The sequence below is a fragment of the Bubalus bubalis genome, chromosome 4 (genome assembly GCF_019923935.1).
Source record: "Bubalus bubalis isolate 160015118507 breed Murrah chromosome 4, NDDB_SH_1, whole genome shotgun sequence".
Taxonomy (NCBI): Eukaryota; Metazoa; Chordata; class Mammalia; order Artiodactyla; family Bovidae; genus Bubalus; species Bubalus bubalis.
Window position 1 is genome coordinate 127,403,136 of NC_059160.1, and position 27,257 is coordinate 127,430,392.

Here is a 27,257-nt window from a genome sequence, read left to right on the forward strand (position 1 = left end):
GATTTGTTGAGGTCCTCATCAGATTAGCTTCAGATGTAAAGGAGCGGCAAAACTCACAATTTCTTGTTCATCAATAAGACAGACTCTTTGGGTATTTATTATTCCAGAGAGAAATGGAAATACTAGAACAGTGCCTATATAAAAATGACTGCTTAATCTACTGAAGTACAATTGTTTTCTCTGTGATGCTGGAGTCTGTAGAGATCCACTCTACAGGTCTTCATCAAGATGATAAGTTTTCTTCTTTTGAAAGTTCGTACCATACAAATGCATCAGTTGTCAGGAGTAGATGACATCCTTCTCATTAATTCAAGTTTGTCTTGTTGAACTAGGCCTCATTTTTCTTTTCTATGTTATTAAAAACTTGAATGCCTCAATTTAAAATCTTCCCTTACTCTACCCAACCCTCCATCTACTTCAAAGCACAAGCACCAAACATTCTTTCTATCCTCTAAAATCCAAGTGCTCCTACGACAGGATTACTCTTTCCTTTATTCAATCTTTTCTTAACAAAACAAAGTTGTAACTTAACTGCAGAATAATTTCATGAATGTTTCAATTTTTATCTATGCCTCTTCTATTTGATGAGATAATTAACAGAAAATAATCAAGTCTGTGTTACAGCTGAACTTGGAGAATGCTTTAATTCTACCCACTGGTCACAGAATTAAAGCATTTTATAAAGACTTCTAGGAAAACTGCCTCATTATATAACCTAGCAGAATAACTAGAAGGAAAGAACTGGAAACAAACAAAAAAACATAAAAGATGATGTATCTCAGATTATCTATCTTGTGGGCCTTACATAGTAGTTTGAACCAACAGCCAAGAGGATAAATTACACAGGATGTTAAAAAGTGGTATCTGGAGAAGCTTATGTTTCATCAGAACAATACTGATAGGCATTCTTAAAATCCAAAACTTTGTTACTCTTTCTGGTTAGAAGTAATAAAGGAAAAAAAGTCCCCAAAAGAACTCCTACACATTTCCTTATGCCTTGAGTGCTGTTTTCTTCCAAGCTTCAGAATGGAACAGAACTGCACTATTCTCAAATTAGGAAAGGTAATCAGATTAGACATGCTTCCAAAGCTTCCTACTGCTGCAAAAAGACAACACAAATTGTACTTTTAAGAAACAGAGAGTGTATTTTTTTTTTAAGAAACAGACACTCTGGAGATGATGTTTTCTTAATCACATTCCAAACCACAGAATACAATGTAAACATAAATCATGAGAACTGTATTCCTCCTTGAAAACACTAGGCACACCATGACACCACCGCTGAAAACTTCGATGGCAACCTTTTCAAAAGCTACAACTCTTATCACAGGCTACTGCAAATATAGTATCAGACATTCCAAAATAAATAAGGTTTTTCTTAAAGATATCTAGATGCTCAGATCCCAAAACTAGCTTGCCAACTTTGGATAAAATTCAGATATTACCAAAGAAAACTTGTATAAGAAGAAAACTCAGTCCTGCTTTTCAGTTCCCTAGGTAAGTAGAGTTGGACCATGCGCCCTATTTCAGTCAAGCAGACTTGCTCACATTTCAATCATTGTTTCAAACATAAAAATTAATTTCTGAGGCTTCTGAACAAGATGTAATGCAAGAGCTGCTAATGAGGATATAAGGCCTTCCTGAAATAGCTAAAGCTTCCTAAGAAATCACAACTTGAAAATCCTGCCTACTAAAGGAAAGAAATGTGATGATTTAAGAAGAAAACAAGGAAGAGGTTACCGTGGAAAGGTAGATGAAAATGCAAGAGCCAGAAGCCTCAGAATTGGCCGGTAGACCTCAAGAAAGTTTTCTATCATTTTACCAACAATGTTGCCCCTATTAATCTACATGCATAATATTAAAATCAACTACACAGACTTTAGTTTTGTAGACACTAAGGATATCTTTGAAGTATTGAAAACAGTAAGTAGGAAGTCAATGAGAGAGGTATTTACAAGCCAAAACTCCATGTTTTTTATATGGTATACTATGACCTCAATTGGAATACTAATAAATCTATAATTCGTTAAATTTTAAAATAGAAAATTACTGTACAAGATTTTTTAGGTAGTAATCACTAGCTAAAACTCAAGTTACCTCACATTCCATCCGCAGTAATGCACCAAGTAAAGGACCTCTCCACCTTCGACATCAGAATCTTTAATACTAGCTTCATACATTTTTTGATTTTTCCCTCGTCCATACCGCACTTGGACTTTCATGCCTGGTGGATAGCACTCAAACTCCTCTTCCTCATTGCTGTCATCATCCTCTTCATCCTCTTCCTCCTCCTCCTCCTCCTCCTCCTCTACTTCTTCATCATCTTCCTCTTCCTCTTTATTCGTTTCATCTCTTGAAAGGTTTAAAAAACTGCAGTTAATAAAAGACACTTCATAAGCTTTTCAGTTCCAAACCACATAAATTGATAAAAATCGTGGCTGTGATTGTTCCGGGAACAGCAGGTTCCGAGCGTATGATATTCTCTGAGTTTCAATTTAATATTAAAAACTAAAACTGTATGAGATGACCATGGATGATTACAGAAAGATATATTCAGAGAAAATGAAAACTGAAAAGTAAGTGTATTAAAAGAAAATGTCCAAAAGGCAGAAGAACAGAAGTTGTGCTGAACAGCAAGAAACTAGCTAGTAAGGTCGACGCTAACATTTTCCTCATGTTTTATTGTAGAAGTTTTTTATAATTCAGTTAACAAAAACAAAAGTCATCGTAACTCATAGCCATTTCCTGACTAAAAAATATTTTTCATTCAAGTATTTCCAACCTCCAGATGTTTAAACAAGTTTTTACTAGCCAATGGCTAGTTTTAATAATTAAAATAATTTCAACCAGATTTTCTGAAGTTGTATTAAATGAAATATTATTTCACCTTTTATAGGAAGATCCTACTAAGTTCACATTAAAATCACATCAACTTTTTTCTTTCTATTCTTCTAAACTTCAACACAATTTCTGCTCTCTTTTCTCCATATTTACCAAAAGTCCTCTTCTACCAATTCTCTCAACTTTAAAGTTCTGAAGAAACAGGCATATGAGAGACCGGTTGCAAATATGAAACAAAGTCATTTGCATTCTAGAAGCAGCAATGCAACCATTCTGGTCTTCTCAATATCACATACTCTCTAAAACAATCATATTCATTTTATGTTGATCACAAATTTGTATTCAATAAATTGGAGCAAAATCTTAAATTATAAATTTTCCATGTACTAGATTTATTTTTTAAAAACTTCAATTATTTACTCTGCAGTATGTCTATCCTTATTACAACAGTTAGCTCTCAAAAAGAATCCATCACTTTATAGGTGACAAATGAATAAATGTCATAAAATAAAACCATAAGACAACTAAGTAACTAACCCTTAAAAGTTAATGGGTATAGTATGTTAAAAAAAAAAATTCCTCCACTAATAATTTTAGTTTTATATTCTTATATGCAAACTTTTTTAGCAATAACATACTTTATCATTCCTAATTACACAATTATGTAGGCAACAAAAAATAAATTAGAAATAATGTCACAAGTAGAACTATAAGGCTTTTTTATTCTCCTACCCCTTTCCTTCTATACAGTGAGGCAGCAGGGATGAAGGGAAGCTTAATATACTTATGAAATTAAGTCTGAGTTCACAAAAGTACCAAATGAGTCAATTTCCTCTGAAATGCATCACAAAGTCTACAAAGATTCTTAAGAATTACTCCTATTTTAAAGACTTGTTTATAGTCAAATTGGTACTTAAAAATTAAATGAATCCAGCTGTCATCAGAGATAAAAAATATGAACTCTACTACTGAAAATCTATTAACATTTCTATAATGAAAAAATTGTAAAGCTGAAATATCTAAGAAACTATCAGAAAGGCTGAAATATCTAAGAAACTATCAGATATTAACAACTTTAACTGACTTATATATGTAATAAACATATGTAAAATTAAAACAGTAAGGCTTTTTCTGAAAGAATACTACTTGTTTCATCAGAAGATTATATCGCTGCTCATCACGGAGAAAAGAAAGCATATTCTGGTAGATACAACAAAGATGGATCATACACCAAAGAGATTTATCATGCATCTCAGAATCACTATACAAAACATAAAAGAGATATAAGATGATTAAAAGTTTAAAATGTTTTAAACGAAAACTAACTCTAAACTGTACATTACATTATTAAGCCAAAACTATATAGGACTGAGGGTTTCCCTGGCGGCTCAAGGGTAAAGAATCTACCTGCCAAGGCAGGAGACACAGATTCAATCCCTGGGTCGGGAAGGTCCCCTGGAGGAGGGAACGACACCCCATTCCAGTATTCTTGCCTGGAGAATCCCATGGACAGAGGAGCCTGGTGGGCTACAGTCCATGGGGTCGCAAAGAGTCAGACACGACTGAGCGATTGAGCACACACGCACACGTAGCACTGAACACAACCGGCAAATGTCAATAACAGCTAGTACAATCCTACTTTAAGTGGTAGCCAGGGCAATCTTTTATGTAATCTGGAAGAAACCTAATACTCTATATTAATTTTTAAAAGCAATCAAAAATTAAAAATTAGAATTTCTCATTTAATGTCAACCTCAGACACAAACCAAATGAGTCACTCAATAACACACTGAACTACAAAGAGGCAAACAACACAATTACTGGCTATCAGCTGAAGCAAATATTCTCCCCCTCCTTCTCTTCTCAGTGGCAAAATCAGAGGTAGATACATCAAACAGAACATAGAATGCCAAGATAGAGAGCCTTTCAAAGTATAAAATGTAGCCAGTATACTAAGCGGATGTATGTATTACACACAAACATAAACACAAAACACACACACATTACATGAGTTATCTTTTACATTTTGGGAAACCAAATGTATTCACGAGGACTTTTTCATCGGAACTCACAAATATCAAATTTCCCAAGTTTGACGTCACATTCCTTACTTACAATGGACCAAAATTAAGAACAAAATAATGACTATAGTTCATTAGTACCTACTACGGTCCAGGCACTGAACCAGACATTTTACATAAATTCAATTATTTAATCTTACACACCTGAACTACAAAGGAAGGACACCGAAAGTTCTTGTACCAGCTAATTACTCAGAGACAGTTTATATACTAGGTAAATATTTATATATTAATTCTTTACAATCACAAATTTTCTGTTGCACTGATCTAATAAAATCCAGAGATCAGTTTTGGATATTTCTAACCCATAAACCTTCTACAGCAGCCACATCAGGAAAATTTGTTTGTGGTATGATACATTTATAAATATCTGCAGTAAATAAAAAGCCATAGGAACTTTCCTGGTGGGCAACGCAGGTTCAATCCCTGGTCAGGGAACTGAGACCCCACATGCCGCGGGGCAACTCTGCCTGTGCGCCCCAACTGCTGAGCCCGAGCTCTGGAGCCCGTGCACTGCAGCTAGAGAGAAGCCTGGGTGCCACAACCAAGCCCTGACGCAGTCAGAAATAAAACTGACATTCTTAAAAAAGTGTATAAAAATGTTAAAAATTTAATAAATAAATACATAAGCCATATAACTGAAGAATTCAAAAAATCTACAAAATATAGTTTATACCATAAAATAAGCTGAAGTACCAACATGAAAAATTAAGATAATTATTAATCACAAAGAGAAAATATAGGCTTATTACAGGGCTTTCCACACGGTAAATGCTCCAGAAATAGATGCATATTTATAAATCAGATTTTTAGGCAAAAAGCTGAATCCTTACTAAATTTCTTAATAGCTGACGTAGTCTTCAAGTAGCAGCAAGAGTACTTCAAATATACATTTAACACACACAGAAACATAACTAAGTATCATAAACAAACAAACTATATTCATCTAAAGCCAGTTTTATTTTTCCATGTTTATTTGCATGTTGTGGTCAAAATTTTAGAAGAACACTAAAATGGCTCAGTCAGTAAACAATATGCCTGCAATGCATATTGCAGGAGACAGGAGCTCAATCCCTGGGTCAGGAAGATCCCCTGGAGGAGGAAATGGCAACCCACTCCAGTATTCCTGCCTGGAGAATCCCATGGACAGAGGAGCCTGGCGGGCTACAGCCATGGGGTCATAAGAGTCAGACACAACTTAGTGACTAAACCACCAACCACCACCAAAATGAGCAAGAGATTTTAAGCAAAAAGATACTAAGTTTCTTAAAAGTAGAAATAATTTCCAGTATCACTAAGGAGTACTTGAAATACACATTTGTACACAGAGAGACATATATATTACGAAGTGTAATAAACACATTTTACTATAGTCATCTAAGCATTGTTTTTTCTTCTTCCTTGCTTGTCTGCATGCTATGGCCAAATTTTAGAAAATACGTAAATGATCAAAAAAATATATATTTGTACTTATTTAAAAGAATCACTAACAATGGGGATGTTTAGCTTTTTTTTTAAGCCTCAGAAACAAGAAGAAATGCCAAAAATCACCTATAAAATGCAGGGTCCACTGTTGGTATAGGTATTCTTGATACACTGCTAAATAATTCTCAAACTGACCAAACCAAGTAAATGCTACTATCACATAAAATGCAATATAACAATTTTGACTTTTTATAAACTAAGTACTAGCACTTTTCCATTCTTATTGTTTGCTTAAAAAATGATTACAACTCTCAAAATCTATACCCAACATACCATCTACAAAACACTGGAGAAAGACATCTTCCCAAATTTGTATTATATAGTTATGAAGCAGAGGCTAATGCAGTAAGAACTGTTTTTCTCTAGCTCAAGATTTCATAAATTTCCATGATGAGAGCAAGAATAATGGATCAGATATATGATCTTTTTCTACAAATTTGCATTAGTAGGGTCTCTGAAGGAGGCAAATGCTATCTGCATAATAAATACAAATTAAAATCACTCAATTATTTATTTTGTCAATCACATTTAGATTCATAAAAACACACAAAGAGCAAATTACAAGAATTCATTCAGCTATAAAACGCATCTTAACCAAAAACAGATTTCTTACCCAGATTTTGCTTTTTCTTCTTCAGCTTCTACCTTTATGCTGAGGGATTCATCTGCTCCAGTTGTATCATCATCTTTATCTTCCAGATTTTCCTTTTCTTCTGTTTTTTTCATGTTAACTTCTTTTTCCTGTTCAGATTGTGTAGGCATAGATTCTAATAAATTCTTTTTACTCCCCTAGAAAAAGATCAGAGGAACTAAACCAACAAAAGTAAAAATCTGTCAACCTAATTCCATTATCTAATTATTAGCACAGGAGGTACCAAACAGTACAAACACTGAGAAAGTTATTTTAACATTCTTCTGCCATCCCTAAAATAATGGCAAAAATAGCTAACGGCTATTTCAAACACAAAAATAGCACGTAATAAAGAAAATGAATGAACAATAAAATTTGTAAGATAAATTAAATAAGGAATCTTTAGAGAGGATGGAGAAAATGTATCAGAGAAAACAAAGGACTATAAACAGTATCCTATTTACCTGAGAGGGCTGAGTATTTTCCTTTCTTTCAACACCCTCTTCAAGAGGCTTTTCTTCTTTTGGTATTATATTTGCTTCCTCTTCAATCTTTATTTCTTTAATTTCTGGTTCATTTTCTTCCTTAACTTTTATTTCTTTTACATTTTCACACTCCTTACAAGGCTTGTTAACAACTTTCTCTGGCAGTGCCATCTGAAATTCAATATTGGCCGACCTACAGTACTCCTCAAAACCATATAAGTATCTGGAAACATGAAAAGAAGTTATATTTGGGAAAACATTTCGAAATGTTATTGTAGAGTTGTGGTTTTTAAAATATGTGTTCACTTCTTCTAAGTTCTCAGATATTGAGCTACCTTAACATTCTAGCTTATTTTAATTCAGTTCTTTATAATCTTTTTACTCAAATAGAAACATTTTTCAAAGAAAAAAACTTCATTAAAAAAAAATACTAAAAGTGAAAAGAAAGTCATAATCTTAAATGTAGTAACTGTAGTAATAGTAGCTAGTAATAGCACCTATTTATATGTCAGGTACTGGACCCCTGAGTATATGTAAAATTTCACTAGCTGATCAGACTAATCATTACTATGAGACAAACAGTATTATCTCATTTTATAAACAAGAAAATCAAGGTCTGAAAGAACAAATAAGTGGCCCAAGGGCATAAACAACAAATAACTGGCAGAACCAGGATTCGAACCTGGGTTTATGTGACTTTAAAACTTTGGCATTTTAACTTCTACACAATACTTTCCAAATTTGCCTGAGCACAAAAACTTTCTTCACAGATTATCTCACAGATCTAATATTCATGGAAATCAGTCCTGAATATTCACTGGAAGGACTGATGCTGAAGCTGAAACGCCAATACTTTGGCCACCTGATGCAAAGAACTGATGCATGTGACAAGACCCCAATACTATGGCCACCTGATGCAAAGAACTGATTCATGGGAAAAGACCCCAATACTTTGGCCACCTGATGCAAAGAACTGATTCACGTGAAAAGACCCCGATGCTGGGAAAGACTGAAGGCGGGAGAAGAAGGGAACGACAGAGGAGGAGATGGTGGATGGCATCATCAACTCAATGGACATGAGTTTGAGTAAACTCCTGGAGTTGGTGATGGACAGGGAGGCCTGGCGTGCTGTAGTCCATGGGGTCGCAAAGAGTTGGATGCGACTGAACTGAACTGAATATTCATGGGCTACACTCTAGAAAATGCTATTATAGAGTGATTACTCTAGTAAACCTTCCTCGAAATTACTAGCCTTAGTTATATGGTAAATTTCATCCTGCTTTCTAGGTAAAATACTGTTGAATATAGCTATATCCAGTGCATGGACTTACTTTTTATAAGCACATTTAACATTGTATCCTGCAGCTGAATTTAAGACAGGGATTCCAAGATCTTGGTAGACTTGTTTCCAAACAGCCCCGCTTTCAATCTAAAAGAGTAAAATGAAAATTCAAAAATCAAAAGGTGGGGAATATGAAAAAACTTTGATAAATACCAAATGTGTATGTTTGTGTGTGTGTATATATTATGTAGTTCTGTATTTGTTGTTTCTAGTCTCAAGGAATGAAAAATACCAATTTTGATAAATTCTAAATAAAATAGTCTGGTTTACAGCAATGTTTTTAAGTTAAGCTTTAGTATTCTAACAAATCTCAGAGAATTATAAATGCTGAAATCCTAGGTCATTTGACGTTTTACCTTTTTGGCCATGCCTCAAGGCATGCAGGATTCCAGTTCCCTGACCAGGGATCAACCTTGCTTCCCCTACAGGGGAAGTTCAGAGTCTTAACCATTAGATAGCCAGGGAAGTCCCCGTTCGACGTTTAAATAAACCCTGCTATGGTAAATAAGAAAACATCTACATTCCTGAATCAAAATCTAAATGAAATGACAGATTAAAAAAAATTTCAATGAAGTATGATTTCTATAAGCTAATAATAAAGTTGTTTCATGAATCCTAGTAACACAATGTACCTTTCCTCCCCCCAGAATAGTCTTAACTAGATGAGTACCATACATCATGGCAACTTTAAGATAATTTCCTCAGTTCAACAAAGACTTTCTAAATATATGCACACATATATATGCAAATAATGTTTTCTATATATGTAAGGCACAGTGGTAGAGATCAAGGATATAAAGAATACGAAGACAGATCCCTGCTCTTACCGATCTTACAGTCTAATAGAAGAGAGACACAGAAAGAATTTCCACTAACATGGCTGTGTTATGACTCAGATAGCTTATGAAAGTTTGACAAACTTAATAGTAAACTGGAAAGCTCATTTTTAAAAATCTTCAAATTTAAATTTGGTCTGAGGAAGCTAGCTATTTCTAACTTGTACTCTCCATTTTCTTTTCCTTTTATTCTTAAGTTTTTGTATGAAGAACATGTTTCACTTTTGATCGTAATACTTACATTATCAAATCCTCCAAGTTTGTGTACAAGCCTGAATAACTTAAAGAGATTCAAATTTCGATATCCAAGCACAGGTCGTTTGTTAATAGGTGTGCCTATTAAAGAAAACACGGATATATCAGAACCATGCTTCGTATTTATTTAAATTTTGAAAAGATTCAAACATTACCATCAAATATACACAGTGCAATCTGTGTCTATATGAGAGAAACATCCCTGGTTAATCAAAAATATATCTACTTAAATCCGTTTTAATCAAAACCTTTTTTCCTACAGCAGATTTTTGAAACTTTATTTATATTTTATTCCACTTTCATTTCCCTGATAAGCAAAAGAATAAACAGTAAATGAAGCAAAATAAAATACCAACAAAAAATTTTAAAACATCTGGGTAACAATGTTTGGTAGAACTGAAAACAGTGTTGAGATAATTGATGGGCAACTGCTTCATAATGGGAATTACCTTTTATTGTCTTTGTATTTTACTAACTTCCTACTATTCTACAAAGTAAGTAACTCTAGAGTAAAGTTATAGTGTTGTTTATTCTAGGATGTAAAAAAGCAGAAGGATACTGAAACTATCAGACTGTTAGAATGTGATTAAGAGAAAATAACAGGATAGAGATACATAACTTATTGCCCTTTCCAAAAAATATATGACGGGGATAATCATACTCTTCATTTTTTTCTAATATTAGATTTTATTCATTTTCTTCACTTTTTAAATTAGCTTATATAAAAAAAAGCTTAAGAAATAGCCTGCCTTCTTAGGCCAAGCCTCCATGCACACAAATAAACACATAAATCAAGGACATTTTATACTGAAGAATAAAAAGATAGCTACATTGTAGTAGCCACTATAATTTATGAGAGCAAAAAGAAGACCAAGCCCACAGCTACTCATCAACAATACAAAACCGGATTAAAAACACATGAATTCACAGAGCATGGTAGCCCTTCTAAGTATCATTCATTCATTTTGTCTTTTTCTTCAAGTCAGAAAGCTTTGAGCCTCTGCCCTCTACCTTGCTAGCATCTTTACAGGAAAGGAGAAACTACACTCATAACAGCAGATAAGAAATAAAAAGGGCCACAGTTACTAGACGACCAGGTGATCACTCCAAGTTAAAAGTTAGTGTTAATTACCCATGCTTATACTTCTTGAACCACAAAGGCAGATTCAAAAAGTTAAGACAAGGCTCACCTTGAGACTTGGTCACCTTTCTCTACAGATGGTTTAATTTTGTTCTTCGTTTTATGTAGCTAAGTCATAAGAAGACTTACGGCCCATCTTAGGATGATGCCGTGTCTGTCTGCGTGTCTCTCTCACTCACATACACAAACACATACATCTTGGGGCTGGCAGTGATTTTAGAGAAGAGGCTTTTCTACAGGCATACATGGAGGCTCAAATAAAAAGACACTATGATTCCCATTCTGTTACTGTTTTCTAATGTAAAGGTTCTTTGGGGTCCCCCAAAGAAGTGGTGGGAAAGACAGGACAAAATACAGTTATTTATGGGTCCATGGCCATAACATCCATCAAAATACTGTCAAATCCCACATTCTACTTACTTCGTGACAGACATTACACGAGGGTGCTGGTGATACTGGTAATCAAAATGATAGCCATGACTGCCAGTGACATGCAGCTTAATCAACAGAATTCTTATTTTTAAGACAGTATCTGATATCTACATTAATAATGAATCAAAGGAAAAACACTCACCTCTATCTTCCATAAATTTGTATAACTGCTGAAGAAAGTTCTCCCTTTCCTCTGGAAATGGTTCTATTTCTTCCTAATTTTAGTCACAGAAGAATAAAATATTATTTTCCTCAGTTAAGCATTTTAATAACACAAGCAGATTTCTTACCAACAGCAAAGACTAATACTCACTAGAATATTTCAAAGGCTTTTTACAAAAAAAAAAAAAAAAAAAAAATTACTTAACACTAAGCTATTCAAAACCAGAAAGTCTAGACATGTTATGCTTTACAGAGAACTATGTCCTAAAAGGTTATCTCAATAGTGACAATCCCAAATGTAAATGCTCATATAAGAAATGAGACCAACAAGATGGTTCGTGAACTTTTTACCACATCAGAGATCTAGTCTTTAAATCACGGTCACAGGCTCAAGAAGACCTACTCTCACTTAAATTAATTTGGGTCAGGGCTTAACATCGAAACAGACTCTACTCTTGCTCCTCCAGGAACTAAAGAAGTGAGGGCCCCATCAGCTGCAACTAAAATGATCCTTCATTATATTCGGCCCCACAGTATAGTACTTCAAGCTTATAAAATCAGTAAAGTGGGGAACAAACTTGATCTACAATACCTGAAGATTCAGACTTAGGGAAATCTTCAAGTAATAAAATAGTTCCCCGATTTATCAATTACAAGGGAGGGACTAGCTTCTTGCTGCTGTGGCCAGGGGCTGTGGCAGTAGGGAGCTGGTCCTGAAGCAACCTGCAAGGAGCAGGGTAGTAGGTGAGATGGAGGAACTCATCAATTCAGTGACCATCAACAAACATTTAATGAGCACCAGTGAGTGTAGGCACTGTGCAAGGTGCTGAGTCAAAAGAGAAACAAGCGATGGTGACTGCCATTACAGAGCATGATCAGGGTAACTGCAGAGGAAGGGATTCAAAATACACACTGAGGCTTTACAGTTACTCAAGTATTCCGAGTGGTAAAAGTCAGGAGAATACTTTTCAACTGATAGCCTAAATATATCATTCTAATTTTAAAAATCATGTGTCTAAAACCACTGCTGGCGTGAGACTGGCCTCTATCTTAAAAGCGAGCAGAAAAAAGGAAGTTAAAGACAACAAAAACTTGTATCGATCACCTATGCTTGCTAATAATTGGGCAGAGAAGAATAAATGACAATTATTAGTTTGCTTATGATAAAATTTGTTTTTTCTCAACCTAAATATGATCCACATGCACTGCATTTTGGTAAGGTGGTCAGATGTAAGTCTAAGGAATACTGTTTTCTAGGTATTTTCTTAAATGCCCCCATGGTACAATATGTGACTTTCATAAACCACCAAATTTATTCCTACTGCAAAAAATGTTAAGTGAAGTCTATATTTAACTTTAAAAAAAACTATTTAAACTGGAAACCACATTTGCTTAACATAAATCTAAGTAACACAAGTTTTGGTAACTAATATTTACTGATCATCTGTTCCATGTTACACACTATGACAGACACTATGAGTACAAGTAAGATGGACTCCTGACCCTTGAGGAGCCTATTGATTAGTAGGGCAAAAAACAAACAGAAAATAAATACATGCACATATGTAATGCATGTATATATGTAGGTAAAAATTTCTACAAGGAGTGGTTATCTGTTTAGACTATCAAATGGAGTGATTAACTTTTCTTACAGAAGGTCATCACCTTTCTCTCCTTTACAGGGAAAACAGGTTAGTAAGGTTTAAAAAACTCAACAGGAGTGTGTCATGCTGACAAAGGGCAGGGTGGGGAAGGGCACCGTGGACAAAGGTATTGGTTTGTACAGAAGTGAGTAGAAACAAAGGTTTGTAATTTGATGTTGCTACAACCTAGTTCAAAGGAGGAGGGTAGGGAATTCCCTGGAGGGCCAATGTTAGAAATTTACACTTTTACTGCCAAGGGCCCGGGTTCAACACCTGGTTGGGGAACTAAGATCTGGAAAGCCATGTGGTACCACCAAAAACAAACAAAAAAATAAAAGTAGGAGAATATACCAGAAGAAGTGACGGAAAAAACGAGAGCACAGGTTAGGCTATAAAGCGAGGTTCTGAAAGTAAAGCCTGACTTCCAGAGTAATAAGTCATTCGGACTGTAGCCCACCAGTCCAAGGAATTTTCAGGCAAGAATACAAGAGTGGGTGGCCATTTCCTAATCCAAGGGGATCTTCCTGACCCAGGGATTGAACCTGCATCTCTTGTGTCTCCTGCACTGCAGGCAGATTCTTTACCACTGCACCACCTGAGAAGCCTTAAGCAAGGGACTGATGGCTTATTTTTAACATTTTAAATAGAAAGCAATGGGGAAGACCGACGCCAGGGAAACTTTAGATCACTATATTATAAAACCTAAACTTTAACATGTTCCTACTTCATCAATAGTTGTTTATTACAGTTACATGGCAAAATTTCATAACTTACCTAAAATAGTACATATTGACATGAACTTATCTTTGTTTCCTAAAAACGTTAAATACAATGATCAAGTATTGCAGCTACCATTATCTGCATCACTGTTCCCCCACTTATTTTCATAAAGCCATTCAGCAGACCAGCAAGGAGCACAGTGGTGCACTGTCACTGGCGGTATTAGGGGCGATTCTGTCAGTACTTGTCATCGATGGACCTAAAGTACCAGCTACAATAAAGTCTAAATTTAGCTCCTTGATCCGTATAAATTCACAGATGTCTTATTTTGAATTAGATAAAATCTAATACAAAAATCTTTGTATTGATTCTTTGAATCAAAGATATTAATCTTTACTTTTATGCTGATTATTCCTTTAACATTAGATAAAAGACACATTTTATTCTTTATGAGATACTGTAATAAAATATGCAGATGTAAACACAGTATGAGGTCACAACTGTCCACGTGATGTTAAACAGCATATGAAAGTAGAGTTGTGCTGTGTTAAGAAACATTTTTTCCCTTTTTTTAACTGAACTATAGATGACACACAATACTGTATAATTTCAGGTGTATGACATACTGATTTGACATTTAAATACACTATGGACTGAAGATTAAGAAATATTTTTGAGGTTACAGGGATTACTATACTTAATATTTTTAATTTCACAAAACCATATTTCTATTTTAAGGTTAAGTAAGCAAGTTAAGTAAGCCAACTATTTGATTATGATGAATACACAAGAACAACTGTATTATAAAACACTTCTAATACTAAAAATACTTAAGTGATTAATGACTTCATGCCAAATCCCAAGGGGAACTCAACTGTTTTTCATTGTAAAAGGCAATAAGTCTTTTTACTCACCTCTTCTTCGCTGCTGTTATCCTCCTTTTCTTTTTCATCATCTTCCTCCTCCTCTTCTTCCTCTGCTTCACTGCTAGAACTATCTTCTTTCAATTCAGTCTTCCAGTTAGCAGGAATAGTTCTACTTTTGTGAAATTCAAGTGCCTGATCAAAGGCTGGAAAGAGGTAACAAACTATCAACTGGAGAAATTAAGACAACTGATTTGTCTAAAAATATTAACAGGATAAAGACATAAAAACTACTGTGCTGCCACCACTGACATTTATGAAGTGGCTGCTATGGGCTAGGCACTGTGCTAACTGCTTTTCCATGTAGCAGCCCATTAATCTTACCAGTCTTAGGCATTAGGTATCTATTTTATAGATGGCAAAACTTAGGTGACGTAGGTTCAAACAAAGACAAGAAAAAGGGGCAGATATATTCTTTTTTTTTTTTTTAGATATATTCTTTTAAAACAAAAATTAAGAGTGTCTAGTCAGACACGACTGAGCGACTTCACTTTCACTTTTCACTTTCATGCATTGGAGAAGGGAATGGCAACCCACTCCAGTGTTCTTGCCTGGAGAATCCCAGGGACAGGGAAGCCCGGTAGGCTGCAGTCCATGGGGTCGCACAGAGTCGGACATGACTGAAGCGACTTAGCAGCAGCAGCAATGATTAATTTAACTAGATAAATAACTAGAAATAGTTATTCTCACTTTACAATACAGAGAAATAAATTCTCTACCATAAATCTTGATGATTTTTAACCAGTCTATATAGTGTATTATCTGATTTGGTGAACATGGGCAAAGAAAAAAATAAAGTTATTTGCAGTGCCAAAAATCAAGTAAGAGATGTAATTACAGCATATTCCCCAATAAAATATAACTACTATTACAAGAAATGACAAAAATTAAGACTACTTTGACTCCTGTGTTTACCATCCTCAGGAACTGATATTTTATTTACTAGGCCAGACTACAGTGATAGCTGATGATCTTGTTCTTGATCTTTTTTAGATAACTATACCAATTATAAGCTAAAAAAAAAAGTAGAGAATACTATGATAACAAAAGACACATTGGTTCACAAAAAGCAGAAGTCGCATAGGACCAAACGTAACTTCAAAGACTTCACTAAAAAAAAAAATTGTTAAGACCAAAAGAATATTTAATCTTCAGAAATACTTCCTTAGTTTTTCTTTCCTCTCTGTTTGGCCACACTGTGTGACCTATGAGATCTTAGTTCTCTGACCAGAATCGAAGCTGGGCTCCAGCAGTGAAAGCACAGAGTCCACCAATGGACCACCAGGGCATGCCCCATCAGTTTTTAAATTAAATGTAATTTGTTCCAAAATTATCCTTACCTTGTTTTAATACAGCATCAGGCTTTGGTACAGTGTCACTAGTAATTTCATGGACATCCTTCCTTGGTACTGAAGTACTGTATTTTTTTTTGTTTTTTTTTTAAAGGAAAAAACCCACAAAAACACAATAAAGATTAATTAAGAGTCCAATTACCTACCACAGAAAGATACTGAGAACATGGTAACACTGAAGGAAATGACTGCACACAGGGTTGCAAGTCTCAAACAAAATACTAGGCAGGACATTAAAAATGTAATCATCCACAGAAGGACCCCACCCTAACAGATGTTTTATAAACAAGGAATTCTCAGAGTACCTGGTTAAATGCAATACTAAAAATATTGAAACCCTGAAAATAATCAATTAAAGTGTTTACATAGCAGAATGCATCAATCCAATAAAAAATAAGTTAAACAGCAAGAATTTGCCACCATCTTAAGATAATCTCAAGAAATAAATAAATTTAAGATTGGAAGAAAATGTACTGTTTTATAATGTAAAATGTTCAATAATCTTTTTAAACTGAATTCTAGGTTCAAAGCAAACTTCTAATATACAATTGAAGTTCTTTCATGTAGAAACTATAAGAAGGGTTTGGATGCAAGCAACTGGGAGAGGTCATTTTATCATTTATGTCACATTTCTTACTTTACATGAATAAATCATCATTCAGCTTTTCTGCACTTGGTTTGTTTCAACCAATCCACAGAAGTCTAAAAACTATTCCAAATACACTTTTCAGCCTGCCTCTTTTTAAACTTTAAATTTAAGAATTTCAAATATATACAGAAGCATAACAGTAAAATGAACTCCCACGAATCCATCATCCAACTACAACAATCATTAACTCAGAGTCAGTGTCTCATTTACACCCCTACTTACCTCCTCCCACAACTGGATTATTTTGAAGCAAATCTCAGACATTATATAATTTAATTTATAATATTTTATTCTTTTAAAAATAAAAAAGTTCATAGTAATTTCTTAGTATCAACAAACTAGTATTCAATTTCAATGCTCAAATTTTTGTGAAAGTGGGTTTCATATAGATTATTTTTAAGTCATGTTTCAGAACTTGAAAATCCAAAAACCAATCTTAAAGTATCATGATCTTTTTAAAGCAGTCACCCAATAAGGCAAAACAACAACATAAAATACATGGATTTTCTAGTCACACAATTCTTAAAGGGTAAAAACACCCATAGAAAATGATAACTCAGTTTTAGAAAAGTTCTACATGAAAATTCATTGTCTTAATATCCAACATACATTTATAGTAACTCATTTTAAACCTTAAGACTACTGCAAAATTCAGCCAACAGGTATTACCACACTCATTTAGAAGTAATTTAAAATGTTAGAAAATCCTAATTAGACAGTCAAAACAATAAATATATATCAATTAATATATCCATGAAATATTAGACGTGGTAGATATACTGAATTTTCAATAAACCATCAGTTATTATATAGGCAAATTTTGATAAATTAGACAGCATTGAGAATATAGCTTAGAAAAGACCAAATGAACAAGACATATTTTAAGACTACTACACTTAATGATAATATGAAAGATGATCATGCTTTGAAACACTCTGAATGATAAAAAGGAAAAGCAGAACATCACTGGAAATAACTAATTTATAATTTATCATCCTAATCTGGAAAAGCAGCTTATTTTTCATACCAAGTGAATTATACTTACAATTTGCCATCTTTGAAAGATCGCACAAGAATATTATCCTTTTTCACAGCAATTTCATCACTACAGTCAGGACATACCACCTTTTTAAAAAAAAAGTATGAAACTATTATGACTAAAAGCACTGTTTATAGATAGTTACATAAATATCAATTATTTAAATCTTAAAAAATAGTTTCAGCTTAAAATTTAAAAACTAATTTTAGTTGAGGGTAAAAACACATACACATGCGTAACAATATACACAAGTAATTTAAAGTTTATATCCTAAAACACACACATACATATGGGGGAATGCACACAAGTATTTTATTTTCTATATCCTTCCAGCTCTCTGGATTATCCACATTAATTTTTGACACAGGCATGATGTTGAGAACACAATCGTGCCTATGACTAGACTGATGCTATGGACCAAGTCTAGGCAGGAACAGAAAACTGGATGAGAGTGGCGCAGGCGTGGAAAGAGGGAGAGCAGGGAGAGCTAGTCCAACAGAAGGTCTGCAGCAGGGCTGGCGGGACCAAAGCAGGGTATCAGAATCTTAACCAGAGCAGCCTCTATCTTGAAAAAGACAGAGATGATGAGCTGGCTATTATTTACGTCTAAACACGAATATTAATAATACTAAAATTTCTCTATAATACTACCCATTCTAAAAATAAATGATTTTAAAGTGAGTACCTTCCTGGAATCTACATAACATTTACTACTACCAAAATAAAAGATTTTATTTGAAGTCACTCCAGCTATTACTGAAAGTAAGGATAAAGCATGCCTTCTCAAAGATAATATTAATTCAAGACACCTATAAATTTTCATTATTTTAATTCCAAGAGAGTTCACTATCTATATCAAGAACAACATCATAGTTTGGTTTTTTAATGAAAAAAAAAATGGGCTAAATAAGTATGACAGATTTAAGGACTGTCTCATTAGCTCTGAAAAATGCCACAATAGTACTTAAATGCATGTATTCTCACTACAGGTTTGAGAGGAGCCAGAAATACGTAAGTTCTAATTCAGTCTTTAATTCACTTTTTTTCTAATCTATTTTTTAATGTTTTGGCTGCATCGTGTGTTACGCAGGATCTGTTTCTCAACCTATGACTGAACATTCCTCCCGCAGTGGAAGCACTGGTCCTAACCACTGGATCGCACAGGGAATTCCCCTAATTCAGTCTCTAGAAGGTTAACAATTTCCATAATTGTAATTGCACTGCCATTAAGCATTGCTTAAATGTTGATGGCATTATGAAATAATTCACTAAGAAAAGGCTTTTACATGTATCAGCATCTAGGAAAACTCCTATCATTTCAAAAGAGTCCTGAAGTAAATACTTAATTTGTCCATTCATTCATCCACTCTACAAACTATTTCATCAAGGTACTGTGTACTAGAGCACAGAGGCCAAGACAGTCCCTGTTTCTCCCCACAGTGAGTGTGTATTCTAACTGGGAAGACAAGCACTAAGCAAGTTAAGTGCACATGTATTTAACTGCTATTATCTAGGTGGTCAGAAATCACTTTCTTGAGGACACAACATTTACACTAAGCTTTGAAAACTGAGGAGGAACTGACTTGACAAAGGATGGATGTGTACACACATGTCTGTAGGCCAGGCTGCAAGAAGAGGAAACGGATTATGGGAAGGGCCTGACACAGCAAGCAGGGCAACCCATTCTAGGAAGTAAAAGGTCAACATGGCTAACTTTCTGTCTGGGCTGAATAAGAAAGATAAGCAGAGCTTAGATTTGTCCATTTTGTAAGCCATGGTAATTCTGAGGACACAAATCTGAAGTCTCTCAGAGAAGGATCTGAAGCAAGACAATGTCATAACAGAATTGCCATTGCCTTTCTTAAAATTACTTTTGGCTGTCACAAAGAAAATGGACCAGAGAAGGGCATGAGCTGAAAGAGATTAAACTCCTGCAAATCATCCAGGTGAGAGATGGTGACCTGGATATAAAGTGGTGGTGATGGCAAAGTAAAGGAATGAGAAATATTAGAGATAATTAGGGAAGTGAAGAGGTGAGAGAGAAAAGGATGCTTACATTTCTACCTTGTGCTAATGGTGTCATTCGCAGGGAAAGGAAACAATAGAGAGGGGTCAAGTTTGGGGATACAGGGAGGAGAGAGTAAGTTTAGGTTTATTAAGCTTGTTAAGTTTTCAGGTGACTAAAGGACAACCAAGTAGAGATACTGAATAGACAGATACTCAGGTCCAGAGCTCAGAGTAGAGGTCTGAACGCTAAGATATAAACTTGGGAATAAACAGCCTAAATAGAGGTCTAAAACTGTGAGCCAAATCACCCATTTTTTTCTTTCTCATGAGATTGGATTTTGAAAAACAAACATGATAGACTTTGCGTGTAAGTAAGCAGGTCCACTCTCCATTCTGTTATAGGAACTAAAATCCATATTTTATCCCATTTACCCATGCATCTGATTTTCTCAGTCCTTAAGACATTTCAGTTTATTATCCCTCCAACCAATGTTATTAAAGGGGATGAGATCAGTCTGAAAAAATAGAGTGATACATTCTGAACCCTAAACAACAACATTTAAAGCTCAGAGGAAAAATGATGACTGAAACTGAAAAACAGGACTGTGTGAATCAGGGAAGCTAAGATTTCCACCCCTTAAAATAGGGGTAAATAGCACTTATGTTTCAGCCTCAATTAGGATGAAATGAGACTGTGCACTTACTTAACAAGTTAGCACAGTGCCTGGCCAGGGGAAGTGCTCAAAACATGGTAGCTATTTATTGTTCCTAGCAGTATGCAACTGTTTTCTAACATGATATTTTATTACCAGGCACTTGTTAACATTACTCAATTTATAAACTACTTTCAAAAAAGAAATGCAAATATTTTATGTGATTATGTCAAGGCTGTTTGATTCAGAACACAATTTCACACTCTCGTTGATAAAAATTATCCATTACTGTCCAAGAGATCTCAAATTTGCATGGAGGATAACATGTATCAATAATGCTAAGATGTTAAAAATAATAATGAAATGGTTGACTAAGCAGATTACTAACCTTTTGGTATTGTAAATCTTTTCCTCATCATCAGGAAACTATTTAGAAATGATGATGAGAATGTTAAATTAATATTGAAAATACTAAAGTGAACATTTTAATGTTCCTGTTGTTTTAGAAAAAGACACACAAAGCTCTTTCAAAACACGTTTTCAAAAGAAATGCTCACAAAGAATCTTAAGTGCTTTAGGAAAAAAGAAATGACCACATACACTGACTTAAGTTTTCTGCTTACCATTAACCCAAAGCTTGACAGGTTATTTAACCCTTCTAACACTGAGTTTCCTTATCTTTAAATGAGGATAAATAATACATACCTCATAATCCTCATAAAGATCTTAGCACAATCCTTACACATAGCAGGCATCCGATAAATGAGGAATGGATAGATGGATATACGAAGAGGTACAAAGGTATTATACAGTATTTACATTTATGAAAATAACTGCCCTCATTAGTTTAAATTAAAAGAGCTGACATGTATTAGGCACTTATTTTGTGCAAAACACTTTTAATACTCAAGATATAGAATACAAAACGTTCAACAAAAATGATGACAAATAGATACTATTTGCAGACAATAGTAGAAAACAAGATTCCGTTCTTCTTTAGCAGTCTTCTGCATGGTACATTTAGAAGTTTTAAAAGTTTGCACAAGGAATTTTTTATCCAAAATTCAGCAGTGTAATATACCAAGCCTCTAAAATTACCATGATTTTGCTTTTCATGGATGAATTCAAAAGTTCTTTGTACTCAGAAACAGTTTTCAAAGTAATTCTGTGTGAACTGAATGATGCTAAAACCATTTCCCATTCTGTACCTATGAAAAACACTGATTTTTAAGAAAATCAACTGCTTTCTTCATGACTTATATAGTTGAAAATTAAACTCTTATACTGAAATTACTCACCAATGCAGGAAACCACAGTGCTTTCTTTTTATCCAAACTAATGTAATCTACACATACAACTTTTCCCAGAAGCTCATCAATCTGTTTCCTATCATCCTCATCTTCATCACTGGAGGATGAAGAAGACTCTTCCTCTGGTCTAGGGAGAGAAAAAATGAGATATTCCTATTTATCATCACAAAGAATAAGCATGCCAAGTTGATGAATACAGGTTTTCTAGAAATCCTATCCTGTTTCCTATAACCTACAAAATGGCTAAATTAAATTGTTTAATAGCTTTCTAAATTGCTAAAGAATAATTTTTTTAAAAAAGGTTATCACTAGAGGAAAAGCAGAGCATTTTCCTAAAAATGTCCTGAATTTATTTAGTGCTATTTTAAAAGATTACACGGAAGATCAAAACACAACAGCACTGGTTCCCAAATTCTCAAAACCTGAAGGCCCCATTTTGCCCCATTTTAAGCATCCGAAGACTGCACTAAATACACTACATTCTCCTCTCAGATTAAAGGAATTCTAGAAAGGGTAATGCACTCCCCATACAAAGCAAATTTCAAAAGGGGGAAGGGAGATCTTTACTAACAGAGGGTCAGGGTAGAGAGAGGAGACAATCTGATAAGACATCACCACTACCATGCTTAATATCAGATACATAAAAACTAAGTATTCATAAGATGTACAATATGGTTCTTTTGTATTACGCGAAAAACTCCTTTTGGTTACACTGTATTATGAATAAATTAAAAAGAAGAAAAAGGAACTCAAACCACCCATTTGATGTTAGAGGGAAGTATAGTAAAAAATAAAACTTAGAAAGAGAGGGGAAAGAAAAAAACCACAAACTCACAAAACAAAGTTCTCAATCTGGTTTTAAAAAAGCCCACAGTCAGTAGTAAAGAAAATGGATTCTAACGGGGGGACGTGTGGGAGGCTTGGAGGGAGGGGGACGTACGTATACGGCTGATTCACTTTGTTGTGCAGCAGAAGCTAACACAATATTGTAAAGCAATTATACTCAAATTAAAAAAAACTATTCTAATTACTATGTTCAAAATGCCCAGAATAAAGGCATTAAGAAATGTGGAATAAATAGACTGCAACAAAATGAAAAATAAAAACATATGGTATTTTTATAAAATAAAAAGCATGACAATACAAATGTCATCCCCTCATATTTATATGTGCTGCATGCTTAGCCGCGTCCGACTCTTTGCAATCGCATGCTCTCTAGCCCTCCGTGCTCCTCAGTCCATGAGATTTTCCCTGCAAGAATACTGGAGTGGGTTGCCATTTCCTTCTTCATTATATCTATATATTCCAACATAAATATAAAGGAAGCAAAACCTATTATAACACTGTTAAACATTTTATAGTGATAAGGGGAATATCATAATTTGATTTCAGTGATTATTCAATTAACCTAAAAAGTGTCCACTGATAAAAAACAAACCACATCTTCAAAGTTTGCTACTGAGAACACTGTACTTCAAAATGGCACTTAAAGCAGTTCAACCCCTACTTAGAAAGTAGGTAATAGGCAGCAGGAAAAACCAACATATTTTCATATTAGTGGAGCGTAAAACCTTACAAATAGGCACACAGCTTGGAACAGTAATGACAGACCTTCACAAGTCTGATTTCTACTTGATTAGAAGAACTTCTCAAAGACAAGGACTTTTATTTCTCCACTTTCTAATGATTATAGAACACAACCAAATTTAAAGTCATAATTATTGCTTTTTTCAAAATAGCACAGAGGATGTATTCAGCTATGGATGCCCTCTATGCCATTATCATTAGCAAGACAAAATCACAATGTCACAAATAACATTAATCAAATCTGTAAACTGGGCTTTACTCGGCTAACACAATCATCTGCGATAGTATAAAAGTTCTAATTTCTTTCCTAAGACTTAACAAACGTGAAGACTTCAGACACGACAAAGTTATCTATCCACTATAAACTGACTGGCCACATAGAACATCCATCCACTTTACTACCTAGGTTCCACTCCAAAACCTTCCCCACTCATGGACTAGACACCCTTCTCCACTCTCACATCCTCAAGCTTTTGTTCCAGCAATGTTCCTACCTCTCCCCTCTATCAGTTTTTCTACCTCTACTAGTTTGAGTCCTCCTAGCACTGTGCTATTTCTAAGAAAATGCTGTTACTTCCTCCACTTAAAAAAAAAAAACAACAACAAAAGATCCCTTGACCTCACTTTCTCCACCAGCTACTACTCTTCTTTGCAGAGAAACAGCCTGGAATGCTTTATCCCCAGACACTTGGAAACTTTTTCACCTCCTCTAAGTCTCTGTTCAAATGTCATTTCAATTACGATCACCTTATTCAAATTTGCTTCCCTGGTGGCTCAGAGGTTAAAGCGTCTGCCTGCAATGCAGGAGACCTGGGTTCGATCCCTGGGTCGGGAAGATCCCCTGGAGAAGGAAATGGCAACCTACTCCAGTATTCTTGCCTGGAGAATCCCATGGACGGAGGAGCCTGGTGGGCTACAGTCCACGGGATTGCCAAGAGTAGGACACAACTGAGCAACTTCACTCACTTATTCAAATTTACAACCTGCCCATCCCAATCCCCCACTCTTATTTTATTATTTCCACAGCACTGACAAATCTATCATACTACATAATTTACTTAATTCTTCTTTTTTCTGTATTGCCCCATCTCTTTCCATATGAGAGAATGTAAGCTCTAAAGGTAGAGGAAGTGTTTTGGCTGCCCTGCATGGCATGTGGGATTTTAATTCTCTGACCAGGGATGTAATCCATGTCCAATGCATTTGAAGTGTGGAGCCTTAACCACTGGACCACATGGGAAGTCTCCCAGAGACTTTATGAATGCCTGTTTTGTTCATTGATACATCCCATGTACTTCAACAGTGCTTGGCACAACACAGATGCTCAATAAATATTTGCTGACTAAATAAGTGAACTAAACAGGTTTATTTCTTTCTACTGTGATACTTCTGATTTCTATTTCTCCTGCAATTACATAATGTATACAATCAACATAATGTATACAACCAATTTAAACCATACCTTTATACCTAAGACTCCTGTAATTTTTCCTTGTAGTGGAATGTACCCAGGAAATTGTTTATATAAGATGAGTCCTTAATAAACTGATACACCAAAATAAATGAGCATTGGAAATATTTTAAGGGAGCAAAGACAGAATAAGCAGAGACTCTGCTTGGTGTTTACTCCCCTGTGACACTGTTGCTTCTCTGGTACCAGGTATGTGTTTATAGAGCCACAACAAAGTAACCAGTGTCGCGGAAATGACACGTGATGATGCCACTGGAAATAATGCTAATTACATAGGAATGTTTACCAAACAAATGAACAGCTAGTCACTTAAAGCTGATCACATGATATTAATTATAAACTAATTATAAATCAAGTAAGAATTTGGCAACTTAGACATGTGCCAAAGAATACCATATGATGAGGTACAGATAGAAAACTGAGGCAGAAACTTTAGAGGCTCGATCTTTAAAATGCAATTTGGACTTCAGTGATCCCTACTCTTTCAAACAACTAACTCAGCTTCAAATTTTGTACTGCAAATTCAAAATCTGTATTAGTTATCAGGAAAAATGTGTAGCCTCTTAAGAGATTAAAATACACAGATCATACGAAAATGTATGAATTTAACCAATAAAACATTTTTCCCCAGTTTTTATCAAGAAGGAAACTAGAATCAAATTCTCATATCAAAATAAAGCAGTGAATAATAAAAAGAACTTTTGGACTTAGGTAGTGGTGCTGATTGTAAAATTTTGTGAATGCACTAAAAAAAAAAAAAGAAAACTGAATATTTTAAAAGGGTGAATTTTATATGTGAATTATATCTCAATAAAAATATTATTCAAGATCGATCTGCAGACCTGTAAATATCCGGTACAAATCACTAGTTTATTGGGTAAATCTTAGCAATGTTACTGGGTAGAAACTACCCACAAATAATACCTAACAAGTATCATTACAAGCCTTATTCTGCTTTATCCTTTTTCTGAAGGATAACAGCCTAGAGTGCTTTCCTACAAAGAGTGCTGCATATACACTTTGGCCACGTTACTGGAAAAAACTTTTGGAGGAGCACAAAGATTTCTATAATTTCAGCATTCTATTCTTTAGGCAGAATCAAAGAAAACTTCTGCATACAATATAAATTATAAGGGAAAAATTCACTCAAGTTATACATTATCAAAAGGATCAATAACTTGCTTTTAAAAAATTAAGCTACAGGATGATAATCTTTCAAACATATCTGAATACATTAGGATTAAAAGCAGACTATAAATACATGAAAGGAAGGTGTCAAAAATAATCAATTTTGGAATAACTAGAGGCCAATTAACTGGTATGTGGATTAACAGTTCTTAAAAGAAAACAAAGGTAGTGATCTATCACTGCAACAATGGAGTCCCGGGAATCCTGGGAAGGATAACCTTATTTATCTTTGTACAAATTTTAAATGGCAATCAGAGAACCATAATGAAGACCTTTTCAAGTTGAGTAATGGAAGAGGAAATGAAGGTCAGATAAATGACCTTAAGACGCAGGTCCCAGATTTTGTTGCAGAAAATCACTCTGAAGAAAGGGAAGAAAGAACTTTGAGGAAGTGTAATCTAAGGAGATGGGCATTTTAAGCTGTGGTGTTTGCCAGTGGCACTTACATGCCAATGCTTAGAGCACCAAGGAGGCACTAAGAATGACCACAGTAGTGAGATGGAAGAAGCAGCAAGTGAAGCAAGACTGTAGACAGGTGGCACTTCGTTTCCTACAGTAGTAATTCTCGACCTTTGTTCTGCCTTCACACTTCACATATTTACAGCAAATCTTTCATTGTACACACAAATTCTCAACAGGAAAATCGCTAACTCAGTGTTTGCTAGAGTCTTTAGAAAACGAAAATCAATTTGCTCAGTGACAACTGCATGCTTTCTTCTCATATACAAGAAAGGGAGACATCAGCCAAGAAACAATAACAGATATTTTAATATACTATAATTTTTGGTCTGCTGGGTGTGTGTGTGCGCTGGCTGTGTGTGTGTGTGTGTGTGAGTGTGTGCTGCACAGCTTGTGGAATCTGAAGTTTCCCAACTGGATCTGGGCCCTCCGGAATTTCTTTTTGGTCATTTTTGTAGATCAATCTATGTGACAGTCCATAAACTACCTTATTTTAAAATATTTTTACACTTCTGGATGACATCTGTAGAAAGGTAAAATATTGTCTAAATATTAGATGAAATTT

The 27,257-nt window shown here is 34.7% G+C and overlaps 1 protein-coding gene across 7 annotated transcripts in view; it reads right to left on the minus strand.

Annotated features, from left to right (window-relative positions):
- ARID4B (AT-rich interaction domain 4B) overlaps positions 1-27,257 on the minus strand; it is a 138,261-nt gene that overhangs the window by 36,799 nt on the left and 74,205 nt on the right. For 4 of the 7 annotated variants that reach the window (XM_044942036.2, XM_044942035.2, XM_044942039.1 and 1 more), the window contains exons 8-17: positions 21,976-22,114; positions 18,024-18,103; positions 16,318-16,394; positions 14,969-15,123; positions 11,672-11,744; positions 9,943-10,037; positions 8,855-8,952; positions 7,503-7,746; positions 7,021-7,196; positions 2,098-2,370 (exon numbers count right to left, since the gene is read on the minus strand). In XM_044942036.2, coding sequence (XP_044797971.1) covers positions 2,098-2,370; positions 7,021-7,196; positions 7,503-7,746; positions 8,855-8,952; positions 9,943-10,037; positions 11,672-11,744; positions 14,969-15,123; positions 16,318-16,394; positions 18,024-18,103; positions 21,976-22,114 — 1,410 coding nt within the window. The remainder of the gene's footprint in view (positions 1-2,097; positions 2,371-7,020; positions 7,197-7,502; positions 7,747-8,854; positions 8,953-9,942; positions 10,038-11,671; positions 11,745-14,968; positions 15,124-16,317; positions 16,395-18,023; positions 18,104-21,975; positions 22,115-27,257) is intronic. The other 3 variants (XM_044942037.2, XM_006075484.4, XM_044942038.2) reach the window with 3 other exon arrangements.